The sequence below is a fragment of the Cydia strobilella genome, chromosome Z, assembly GCF_947568885.1.
Source record: "Cydia strobilella chromosome Z, ilCydStro3.1, whole genome shotgun sequence".
NCBI classification, from domain to species: domain Eukaryota; kingdom Metazoa; phylum Arthropoda; class Insecta; order Lepidoptera; family Tortricidae; genus Cydia; species Cydia strobilella.
Genome location: NC_086068.1, coordinates 14,738,583 through 14,751,260, shown reverse-complemented (window position 1 = coordinate 14,751,260; position 12,678 = coordinate 14,738,583). Strand labels below are relative to the sequence as shown.

Here is a 12,678-nt window from a genome sequence, read left to right as displayed (position 1 = left end):
TCACCTGAGTCTTTGCACGATTCATTTGAAGTCCAACTTGAAGGCTCCCTTGAAGTTTTGTGGCAGAGGAGGCAAAAAGAGAGAATATATTTAACTAATAACGTGGGTAAATATGTCGTGCATCGTACCAAAAATGTGATTGTGTATGAAAATAAGTAAAGAAAGAAGGGGCAAGCAAGGCCAGTTACCTCTTCGAAGTCCTCAGTGGCCAGAGGCGGTGGGCCGGCTTCCCTATATTCGGTGCGATGGAGCATCGGAGACGCAAGCGCCGGCACACATTCTTGTTTAAGCGCCATCTGTGAACGACCACGAGAATAGTATAACGTTACATCGGCAGGAAAATGCCAGAGATCTGGATATAGTTAAATAGACACCTAATCATGCTGTACAGTCCATTGGCAGCTCTAAAAGTGCTTGATTTGTTTTAAAGGAAACTTATTGCATAAAGGGTCAATTTTACTGATATGATAGCTAAAATGTACCTAATTATTTGCTAAACATACAAAGATTTATTATATGCTGATTTAGGGGCGAAGGGGGGCCGAACAGTCGAACATATCTTACTATCAAACACGATGCATAGTTAGCTTAATTAAACGGGCTCCAGTACCTTTGTAGATACAAAAAAACTATCCAAAAATATTTTTTTTGAAAAATAAACCTAAAACAAACCAAACGTGTGTTCATTTTTTCCTGTAGATTGGTCAACAAAAGCCTAATATTTAATGTTATGTATTTATTAATTTACAAACACACTGAAACAAAAAGTCATGAAAATAATTATGCTGACAGATCGATAAAGAGACGCTTTCCACATAGATTTACGTACATGGACCCGCCTGTTGCTATACCTATTGCACACGCATAATTATATATCTATCACGCTCGCACAGTGACATTGACAACCGCCATCATGGGCGGGAGAGCTATATAATTATGCGAGTGCAATAGAGATAGCAATGAGCGGGTGAATGTACGAAAATCTATACGGAAAGCGTCTTTGCTTTAGCGATATGCAGCCCGGCCATGTTTGTCGTATGTGTAGAATAAGGTCAAGGTTAGAGATAGTATTAGGAGAAAGCATCACATTACTTTATTTTTAGTACAGTCATAAGTAGAAGATTAGGGCCGGGCTTTGGATTCTGAAAAAAGGTCAAGGCAGGGTTCCACCGGTGTGCGGCACTGTGCGTCACAAGCATATTCAGTATAATAATTTTTAAGGAAAAAAAAACCGACTTCAATGGGGGATGCCGCTGAAAGTTCACTTACTGTTGATGGTGCACTTTTAGATTCCAGACAATGAAATGAAAAAGACAGCATCTTTTGCCTAATTATTTAGAAAAGGAGGTAAAACCACCCACTTTTCTAGTAGCATTTCGTTATGTCCTTACAAAACGAAATGTCGCAGTTCTAACCTAACCTAACCTACTTTTCTGATAGCATTTCGTTTTTGTAAGGGTCACAGCTCTAACCTAACCTACTTTTCTGATAGCAGTTCTGTTCTGTGAGAATCGCAGTTAAAAACCCACCCACCCACCTAACCTACTTTTCTAGTAGCATTTTCGGGTCCGTGTCTGGGTCCGGATCCGAGTCCGGGTCCGTGTCTGGCTGTCCGAGTCCAAGTTTGGGTCATAGTTCGGTCCGGGTCCGAGTTGGGGTCCATGTCCAGACCCGGGTCCGGGTCCGAGTCCGGGTCCAAGTTTGGGTCTGGATCCATAAGGAAGAGAACAAATCGCCAAACGTGAACTATTTGTCATTGAAGAGTTCCATTCTGATCATCATCAGCAGTTCCACTTCATCAAATGACACTTTTTAAAATGGAAATGCTGGATTTGTTGATAAAAATACAAAAATCACTATATGTATGCCTTTCACGTTTAAGGAGTTCCCTCGGTTCTTCATGGATCCCATCATCAGAACTTGAGCTTGACAAAAATATTTCTTGAAAACCTAACTTGCTTAACAAACATAACGAAGAGGACAAATCGCCAAACGTGAACTATGCGTCATTGAAGAGTTCCGTTCTGATCATCATCAGCAGTTCCACTTCATCAAATGTCACTTTTTTTAAATGTAAGTGCTTGATTTGTTGATGAAAATACTAAAATCACTATATGTATGCCTTTAACATTTGAGGAGTTCTCTCGATTCCTCATGGATCCCATCATCAGAACTGCTTTTTGACAAAAACGGGACCAATCTGTATGTATATACTTACAATCAAAAAAAGAATTTTCATAATCGGTCCAGAAATGACGGAGTTAATGGAGTTATGGAGGAAACATTAAAAAAAAAAAAAAAAGACATACAACCGTATTGAGAACCTCCTCCTTTGAAATCTTGAAGTCGGTTAAAAATACTTGTGCCGCAGTTGGCGCACACTGATTAAGTATGTAGTTTACGAATATTGCTAGAGTAAGCAGTTAACCTGTAATGGGGCCACACAGCTGGCCACACCTGATCAGCTGACAAGCATAAAATAGATAAATTATAATAATCCTTTTATTGATTCAAACTAACACGATTTTCACACATAATTTTAAACTAACACGGGTCGCCAGTCTGCCTGTGACGGCTGTGACCACGAACGTTTTTACGCGATTAAGTCCCGTGTCCTTTTACTCCTTACGGATCATTAATTTTAAACAATACTATTTAACTCTTAGACATTACGATAATTTAACATACAATGTTATTCACGACCCATTGTTACTTACTAAATACTTTTTATTACTTTCACACCATTAAACTCTAGTATATAAGGCAAGCGTTTTTCTAATAAAATATCAGTAGATATTTACTCGACTCTTGAGTTGTTATTATAAACCTTCATGCCGTACACTTGATACCTACTTGTGGCATCATCAGGAAAGTGGATAAACCGCTACCGAGAAACCGTCCATTTTTACGTGGAGGATAATAAAATTTGTGTTATGAAAAACACCTGTCAGGTCCTTAACGTCTATAGACGTCTCCACATAAGCCTTATTGAAATTGAAAATATTTATTTCAGGCACAGAGCCTTAATAGTGCTGGGCCCCCTTAGAACAGTGTCGTGTGCATAGGGTACAAATAACGAATATCTTACCTAAGTTTCAGCAGTTGTCAGGTTAATGAGTCATGCCTTTACTGCAACAAAACAAAAAGAGTCATCAGTTCAGTTCAAGGAGTAGCTCCAGCCAGCATATCCTGCTACAAGGGCTAGGAAGAAGAGACAATGAGGGGGAGGCATGCAGCATGCATGGAGGCAATGTTGAGACAAAATAGCACTGCAAGCTCGCATGACTTGACTGTTGATTCAGCCTGTGGCAGCGAGTCGGTGGAGTATGCTGCGTCTAATCGCACCGGCTAAGCCTCAAATGCTAAGCAAAAAAAAGGATTAATCAGAAAAATAATAACTATATAGTATAAAACAAAGTCGCTTTCTGCTGTCTGGATGGATGTCTGTGCGTTTTTTTAATAGAGAAAGTAATTCAAAAGGAAAGTTTATAATATATATAATACATCAGCATTGCATCCGTGCGAGGTCGCTAGTGTTCTACAAAATAAATATATTTATACAAAATCACTTTGTACCTATACTGCTTCTTAAATTCTAAAAAGGTGTTTTTTCAAAGAATTTATTATATTTTTAAACCAGGTCAGTATTTCCACATTGGCACTAAATGTTTTATTCCCATTTTTAAAATCATTTTATATCGTTATTTATTATTAAAGTGAGACTTGTCTGTCGCCCCAAAAGTTTTGGGCTGTCTAGCATGTCGCGTGATGCATTACAGCATTAGTAAAATTCTACCTTATTCCTAGTACTTAGAGTTCATAGTCTTAATAATAATAAAAATACGACTTTTTGTTTCGAACATAACGGCTCAATACTTAATTCATTAAGGCTGAAATTTACTTACAACATTCACTTTTTATAAGTGCATGCAGGTGCAGTGCATGTTGTGTGTCTTTGGCTTAAATGTAATATAAAACTCATTTTTATAAAATTTGTAAAATTCTTTGCTTTAAAGGATAAGTTCACTACTACAGATTATACAGACAGGGAGACGATAGCCTTTGCGTACATTTTTTGCTGCATATAATATTCTGCAATGCATACGTCTTTATATTGTAAAGGCTGGCGTCCACTAGACTCGCCGAGGCGAATCGAATCGAATCGCAATAATTCGCCTCCTATATTTTCTAATGCAATTGCGTCCATTGCCGGGCGCGCCACGGCTCTTCGTCAATGGACGCAGTTGCATTAGAAAATATAGGAGGCGAATTATTCCGATTCGACTCGATTCGCCTCGGCGAGTCTAGTGGACGCCAGCCTTTAGGAAGTAGTAAGAAACACGGATTTAGATTTTAATAAACCGGATGGAGTACACGGGCCAAAAAGTGTGTCCACATGAGAAGTCAAAGTGGGCGGTTGCATCTCTTTCTAATTAGGGTGACCATAAGTCATATGTATGTGGGATATTAGGATAAGTTGGAATGTATAGTTTGGCCAAGATCTTTTTTCATTCATGCATAGGAAGTCAGAGAGAATGGATATAGTTTTTTTCTCCTCTGTAAAACGCTTCTCAAACCCTTACTTAGTCGTTATAAAAGCTGTTACTGATGACAGACAGACTGACAGACGGACAGCGGAGTCTTAGTGATAGGGTCCCGTTTTTACCCTTTGGGTACGGAACCCTAAAAATGGTCACTTTTTTTCATTTGTAGTCTGCCTCGTTCGCACTCATGGTATGTTCATATACGTAATGGCTTCTCTTTTGCACACTTCAGCTATTCTTTAAGCGTCATCGTAGTTAATTGCACCATTTTTTTTTTAATTTGCCGCCTTCGTGTACTGGCGGAAATGTGTGTTCAACTTGTGTCTGTAATATTTAAGGATTTTGGATTTAAATTTTGGCAATTATATAGCTCTCATTACGTGCACAAATAAATCATTTATCTATCTATCTATCAACCAAATAATTAAACATGCCGAAATAAAGATATACTTATTTAGGTAAACTCATTTTTACATTAAGTAAGTACGTAGGTAATAAGAACTCTGTAAGGCCGATTCACATCGTGCCGACATCATAGTCACCCTAATGAGTTTGACAATGTTTTCTTGTATTTTTATCGTAAACTTTAATAGTTGAGGCTTACCTGTGAAAAGATATACCACAATCAACAAAACTTTCACTTCTGCAACCTTTCACACAATATCTTTTATCCATTTTATACTTTATTTCGCAAAAAAATCTTGAGCGCCGCCATTCATGTATTTTGAAAATTTCTTTATCAAGTTGGGGATACCAATTAATATTCAAAGTTACTACAATGTCTACCATATTAAAATTAATGTATTTTTCCCCTCACTAGCTCGGAAAGCCGTCTATTATCCTTTAAAACAAGCGGGGAAAAACGCATTTTATCCACTAGTGGGGAAAGTAATTTGACCTTGGATGGAGCGTGTTTAAGTAGCTTGACAGATAACAAAACGTAAAACGCTCATGATAATGGTTCGTTCGATATTAATTATCATTAAATAAATGGTTTGAGAATCTAATAAAAAATATCAAATTTAGCTTTATTTAATAATTTTAAGTCATAAACCTTAAAATTCCATAAGAAACGTTAGATTTTTTGTAATGATGTTAAATATAATTCTGAACGCACAAGTTGAGTCGATGCAATTTCAAAACAGAAATGTCAACAAAATTTTTACTGTTCTTCTCACCGACTCACGTAAAAATCAGAATTTCTAGTGTTTTCTGTTATAATATCGTAAAAAAATTAGTGATTCCAGTGATGAAGATGATCTAACGCCTGTGGATGTTGCACTTTCCTCGCTATAGTGAGGGGAAAAGTTTTGTGTTACACACGGGTGCAAATGTATTTTACTTCTCGTGTGTTGAAAAACTCGCTACGCTCAGGATTCTATTTTAGAACCACTCGCTTCGCTCGTGGTTCAACTATAGAATCCTTTCGCTTGCTCATGTTTCAATTCCACACTCGCGGGTAAAATACAACTTTGCACCCTTGTATAACAAATAACTATTTTGTTGTGCACATGCTTGGTTAAATCAGTTAATAATATTGACATTATAACTATCGACAAATTACGTAAAAGATATCAGAACCGCACTCTGAATATAGCACTTAAATAATATAAGAAGGTATTTAATTTTAGTAGTTATTGATATAAATACTACCAAAATGGTATTTTTTTAACATTGGCAACATGTGCGAGTGGGACACCGCGACCCACTTTTGCTATCTCATGTGGACCGTTTTCTCTAGTCTGGTACGAACACCTTTCTGGCTCGGTGATAAGGTTCAATTTAGTATGGCAAAAAAAGTGACAGCTCGCTCCTGTTTAGGGTATAACTTCATGGTAAGAAAACATAATGACACATTGACACCTCTTTGCTATAATTACTTTTTTAGTCCACGTGTGCAGATAAGCTATCTCTGTAATCACAGAATTGACGCAATATAAAGTAATTAAGGGCGCCTTTTGAGACGCGCTTACAGATCTATATTTACGCTGTTTAGGAATTTAATGTTGATAAACTGGGTATAGTAATAACAGCTATTAATCTGGGTCACAGTGCAGTAGTTATTGACATTATTGCCTACTGTCAATCGATTGCGTTTGCGTATAAATTATGCGACCTAGAAATATACATACCTACCTAGAAAATTAGATAAAATCAGAAGTCCTTACGAAGCGATCTTTTTATTACTCGATATATTCAGTTTTTTAAGGCACAAGTATGTAGTAAGAAGAGCAAATCAATCAATACACCTACTTATATTTAAATATTTTCTCAGTATCATCCTTATTGCGGCCAATGAACTGGGTATATACCTATATATAATCAATTTGTTCAATCTAGGTTTAACAAAAAAAAACCTTCATAAAGCAGTTGAATTGCCATTCGGGTAAATTAATGATCTTCTAATCAAATTAACGCACACTTCATAACTTTCATAAGCATAAGTTGCTTAAAAAACCGGCCATGTGCGAGTCGGACTCGCGCACCGATGGTTCCGTACTTTTTAGTATTTGTTGTTATAGCGGCAACAGAAATACATCATCTGTGTAAATATCAACTGTCTAGCTATCACGGTTCATGAGAGACAGCCATTACAGCCTAATGACAGACAGACAGACGGACAGCGGAGTCTTAGTAATAGGGTCCCGTTTTTACCCTTTGGTGTAAGTATGTATGTACTTATGTAACTATGTTTGTACGGGTCAAATCTTGCAAGTTAAATTTGACCCACTTCCCGGTTTCCGAGGAAGTTGAAAATTTGCATACATATGTAAGTCGGGTGACAATGCAATATTATGGTACTATCGAGCTGATCTGATGATGGAGAAAGGAGGTGGCCAAGTGGCCATAGGAACTCTGTGATAAAACAACGCAACTTAGTTGTGTTTGGGGTTCTTAGAACGTTAGACGTGTTGCGTGTTGCGACGTGTCGCACTTGTAAATTGTAAGTGTGACAGGGAGGCACAGGCACCACGTCGAACGTGGTTCGCGGTAGGCCCTCAGCTCATACGAGTCATACGACAGACGTACGACATAGCGGAAAGGATGGTGGCGGAACTGGCGGAAGTCGGTTATTTGCACTTTGCACGTACGTAATCGCTGTGAGTTGAAGGAAAACAGCACACTAAGCACAAATAATTTATGTAGGTATAATGTCTATTGGGAGGGAACTATTCCAATATTTAATACATGTTGCATACGAGTCTTGTACCGTTGTAATAACATCTTTGCGTTAAATATGTAATTCCAATATGCACAATGTGAAACAAAACGACGCCGCCTCGTGTCTTACACGTTAATTACTTAAGTGCGATAAACGAGTTACCTACCTATATCGTACCTACGTGTGAGATCAGAGGCACTAGGTAGATACAGGTATAGATAGATCTATGACATGGACTTAATTCGGGGTCCCTTTGTTTGACATAATTATTGAAAGTCAAAATGTAATGACTAATGATTGTCAGATTATCATCATCATTCATCATTCGCTTGCCCTTGTCCCATTCACTTGGGGTCGGCGCAGCATGTCTTTTTCTTCCATACATCTCTGTCACCCGTCATCTCATCATTCACTTGCGTTAGTTTCATATCATCTTTCACACAATCCATCCACCTTTTCCTCGGTTTTCCTCTCCTCGTACTTCCCTCCACATTCATTCTTAATAACTTTCTCGTCACATGACTTTCATCCCTCCGCATCACATGCCCGTACCATGCTAGGCGATTTGCCCTTACTTTTTCTGTTATGGGTGCAACTTTCAGGCTTCCTCTTATATACTCATTCCTTATCCTATCCATTCTCGTCACGCCACACATCCACCTTAACATTCTCATCTCCGCTACATGCAATCTCTTTTCATCCGTCACCTTTAGGGCCCAACACTCTGATCCATACATGACGACAGGTTTTATGATCGTTTTATAAATTTTACCCTTCAATCGAAGGGGCATACGGGCGTCACAAATGGTTCCCGTAACCTGTCGCCATTTCATCCATCCTGTGCTAATCCGGTTTTTCACCATTAGTCATAATTCTGAAACCGTTAACTTTTCGGGATTTTCGTAAGGTTATCGATAGGTAAGGTAAGGTTTGTTTTATGGCAATCCTAAAAAGTTACGCGTTTCTGAGAAAAACCAAAATCATGACTGACGAAAATGCGGACAAACAATACATTATTACTTAAAACTTAATGGGAAACAATAGACCCACTTAAGTCGCTTTAAACACTTTGGTATATAAGTGAAGTCGAGATCAAGACAATCATAACCTTGTTTTTTTTCTGAAGTGGTATTTATGTTGCAAGGGGACGGCCGCTTCTCCATATAAACGTAGTCCTCATTTTCCCCTCTGGATATTGACAATGATATCTGGATATGGATATTGAAAATATTTTTCCATAATTTGATTTTATTAACCATAGCGATATCCCTTCGTTTAGACTTTTATCGATTTATTAATTATTATAAGAATTAGGAGCGAAAAACAAATTTCATTTTTTTTAAATGCTTCTATAAAAACGCAATACCTAATAATTAAATATTCGAAAAAAAAACCCCAGAACGCTGTCATTCTTGAACCGTTGGGTTTATCTTTGCTTAAAAATATACAGATTAGCCCCATTATTTTTCGAAATCCTTCTTTTGTGACAGGATCCATGAGAGATTGATGGAACTCCTCAAATCTTATAGGCAACCATAATAGCGTTTAAATATTTTCAATATGAAGCAGTTTGTCTCAGAGGAAAGTATTTTACGTTATGCAATTAGTTTTCTTGCTCGTAAAAGTGCTTGAACCAATATACCCTGATTATGAAAACCACATGTATCATATTATTCATAATGAACAGTCAGCAGCAGAAGTTGCTAAGCGGGCCAGACGTTCAAAATGATCTTGACGCGACGTTATTGTTAAGAGAATAAGAGCGTGTTAAGAATTTTGAACACCTCGCCCGCTTAGCAATTTCTGATGCTGGCTGTATGTGCAATCTTTGTACTAATAAAACTGTGATTTGTGATTCACTTTGGCCGTGCTCGTGAATGATTTAGATTTTAATGACATTTCAAACTGTTTTAAAGTCAGTGTCATATAGTCAGTGTATTATTTAGTCTGTTAAAGATGATTGCATAGGGACAGGTAGTTGCGCGAGTATGTTAGCTATTTTACCTGCTTACAACTGACAAGGTGATGTGTAGGTAGCAAAGCAAAGTAAGTTCGGGTCACAGATTATGTGGTGGCCCGGTAGGTAATCTGTTTCGATGTGCGTCACGATTTGACTCACGGCCATGTTGTGTGAGGCTTTAGAGGATTCCGTAGCAAAAAATAACTAAACTGTGTATTACGTTAAACATAACTTTTTTAGTTTCGTCATCCACGTCTGTGACATTGTCACAGCCATTTTACACGGTAACTATGCATAACATGTGTCTTAATTAAATTTGGAACATGGGCGTTTTGTGTGCTGCTACTTAATTGTTTAAATATGTTTTTTAGAAGAGGTGACCTCTTTCTCATTCTGATTATTGATCGTGATATTCGGACATCGTGAAACACGATCTACGTATCGATCCATCTACGTATTCTACGTACGAGTATTAGTATTATTACACATTAGAATTACCTAGATAAAAAAAATTGCAAGCTGCTAGGAAAACAATATAGGGAGCGTGCATAAACTGTAGGGGGCAGCACAGAAGACGTCAGATTTTTGGCGCGAGGCGTAAATGTGTAGTTTATGCTTCCAAAGTAGCCCACAAGATGGCACCACTTGAAATTCGCAATGGGGTTGGCAACTGTCAAAGGTTTGCAGAGATGGCGCCATCATAGCTTGCCCCTTTTTGTATGAGATTTGGCTTAAAGGGCTGGCATCCAGGGCATTATTAAAAAAACTAAAATTTGACACAATTCTAGGGATTGACAGGGCAAGCTATGCCGGCGCCATCTGCTAATTATTTCGACCGGCCAACCCCATTGCAGACGGATTGTCAAATGTTAGGTAGTTAATTACTTGCAGTGCATTTTACTTAAAAGGTAAAGAAGCTTAAAATATGAATGAGGTTTTTGATTTCCTACCTTTCTCCACTCCCATTTTATTGTAACAATAAGTCGTGTATTAAGACCTGGTAGGAAATTGATAGACTGCTTGTGCAACTGGAGTTAAACATATAATAAAGTCTTTACAAACATAAAATTAAGTATGTTTTAGTGAGAGCGTTTAAGGAAGTAAGTGTCATCTCAATCATATATGTACCTAACAATGTAACCTATTATCCTGTCGCATAACTCTGTTGTTTCTCCAATAAAAAAAAATAATAAAAAATAGGTATAATAAACAAAAACAAATACCGTCAACCGGGGTGAATAGGGACGGCTGGGGTGAATAGGGACAAAACTTAAAATGTGATTTACCTAACAATTTCTTATAACTACCCACACCAATTGTACATATCATTTACCTATTATTATTTTCAATCGAATAAAACAATTTGTGTAAGTATTTTTTAAGGAAATTGTCATGTAAATCACATTTTAAGTTTTGTCCCTATTCACCCCGGTTGACGGTACCTTCGCAATTGGGCCGAGGAGAACAGCTCGACAAAATAACAAATACCTATTGTAATCATGAATTAAAGCTACAAGCAGAGATAGGTACACGCTTGCTCTTGTAGTGAACCTCCAGAGCAGAGAGCAGAGAAAGTAGGCAATACCTACCGATAACATGAGCGCTTTCACTGCTGGCGCAACAATCACCACGCATGGCGCGCACAATGTGAGACCCCGGTGCATTTAATTATTAATCAAAATGATACAAAAATAAATTGGCGATTTGTTCATTACGATTTATAAAATTATCCCCTTGAGTTGTTTACTATATCCATTCTATACGTTTGGTCAAGGTGAATGTAACGTAAATTTGTATACAATATGTATTATGTTATATTTACGTCTAGCAGAGTCAGCAGCATCTTTTATCCGTACCTACGTTTACTAAATCATAATTCTATGTTCAGTGCGGCAATTAATAATACAAATAAAATTGTTATTCATTTATCATTTGGATAACTAATTGGGGTGCATTGATTGTCAAATTAATTAAATTTATCCTTTATTTATGTATACATTACTAAATTCTAGGTATGTTAACAAACTTTTTACAGAAAGATAATGCAATTTGTGACACAAATAAAAACTAATTTCACAATTTTGTAGAATTCTGTTGAAAAGATTATTATGCTATATAATTATTACCCAACCCCAGTTAAACCTAAGCAAACAACAAAAATAATATGAATGTAAATAAAAATAATCAATACTTACTCATGATGATAAGTAGCACAAACCAAATTGATTTAAAGGGGCGATGAATTCACGTTAGGATATAGAGCAGCTATTATTAATATAACGAAATGTTGGTAATTGGGAAAAATTACTTTTAAATTAAATTACGAAACCACCTTAATAGCACAAAACTACGCGTACGCTCCACTCGCCCCAGTACATTCGCAGATATTGAAAAAAATAAAAAGAGTACTGAATTGAATGATATGTTTTGAAGCGAACTGAGAATGAGTGAACGAACGAATAGAGTTAGGCGAGATCGGCAAAGATGACAAAGTGAACCCTATCTAGTAGCAGTGTTGCCATATGGTAACATTCATCCATAGCCTAGTTTTATAGTAGGTCAAACCAAATTGGCAGTAAATAAGAACCAAAAAAACTGTATTCATCCTTTTCTTTTTGGTGCTAGTACTAGTGTAAGATAAATATCTTTGTGATATCTATGATTCTCTCTATGTTTGAAATGAGACAGTCCTTTGACAAACTATATATAGATAAGCTATAGTTTGTCAAAGGACTATATATAGATAAGCTATAGTTTGTCAAAGGACTGTCTCATTTCAAACATAGACAGAGATAATCATACTATCTTTGTCTTACACTAGTACCAGCACCCAAAAAAAGGATGGAAAACTATACTTTTTTGGTTTGGTCAAAAACAACCTACGTAAATTTGGTTGGGTTATTTGTTGCCCTACACAAACCAAACGTTTACGTGGTATTCCACCTGTGGAATTTTTTGGTCGAATGCGTTGTATCTCACTCTCTCACAAAGTAAACAGACGCAAATACACA

The 12,678-nt window shown here is 37.1% G+C and overlaps 1 protein-coding gene across 1 annotated transcript in view; it reads right to left on the bottom strand.

Moving 5' to 3' along the window:
• LOC134754256 (tetratricopeptide repeat protein 39B-like) overlaps positions 1 to 12,024 on the bottom strand; it is a 33,531-nt gene extending 21,507 nt beyond the window's left edge. Inside the window, exons 1-3 of the mRNA XM_063690462.1 lie at positions 11,863 to 12,024; positions 3,089 to 3,129; positions 189 to 296 (exon numbers count right to left, since the gene is read on the bottom strand). Of these exons, the coding sequence (XP_063546532.1) occupies positions 189 to 296 (108 nt within the window). The 5' untranslated portion in view covers positions 3,089 to 3,129; positions 11,863 to 12,024. The remainder of the gene's footprint in view (positions 1 to 188; positions 297 to 3,088; positions 3,130 to 11,862) is intronic.
• Positions 12,025 to 12,678: the final 654 nt, after the last annotated feature.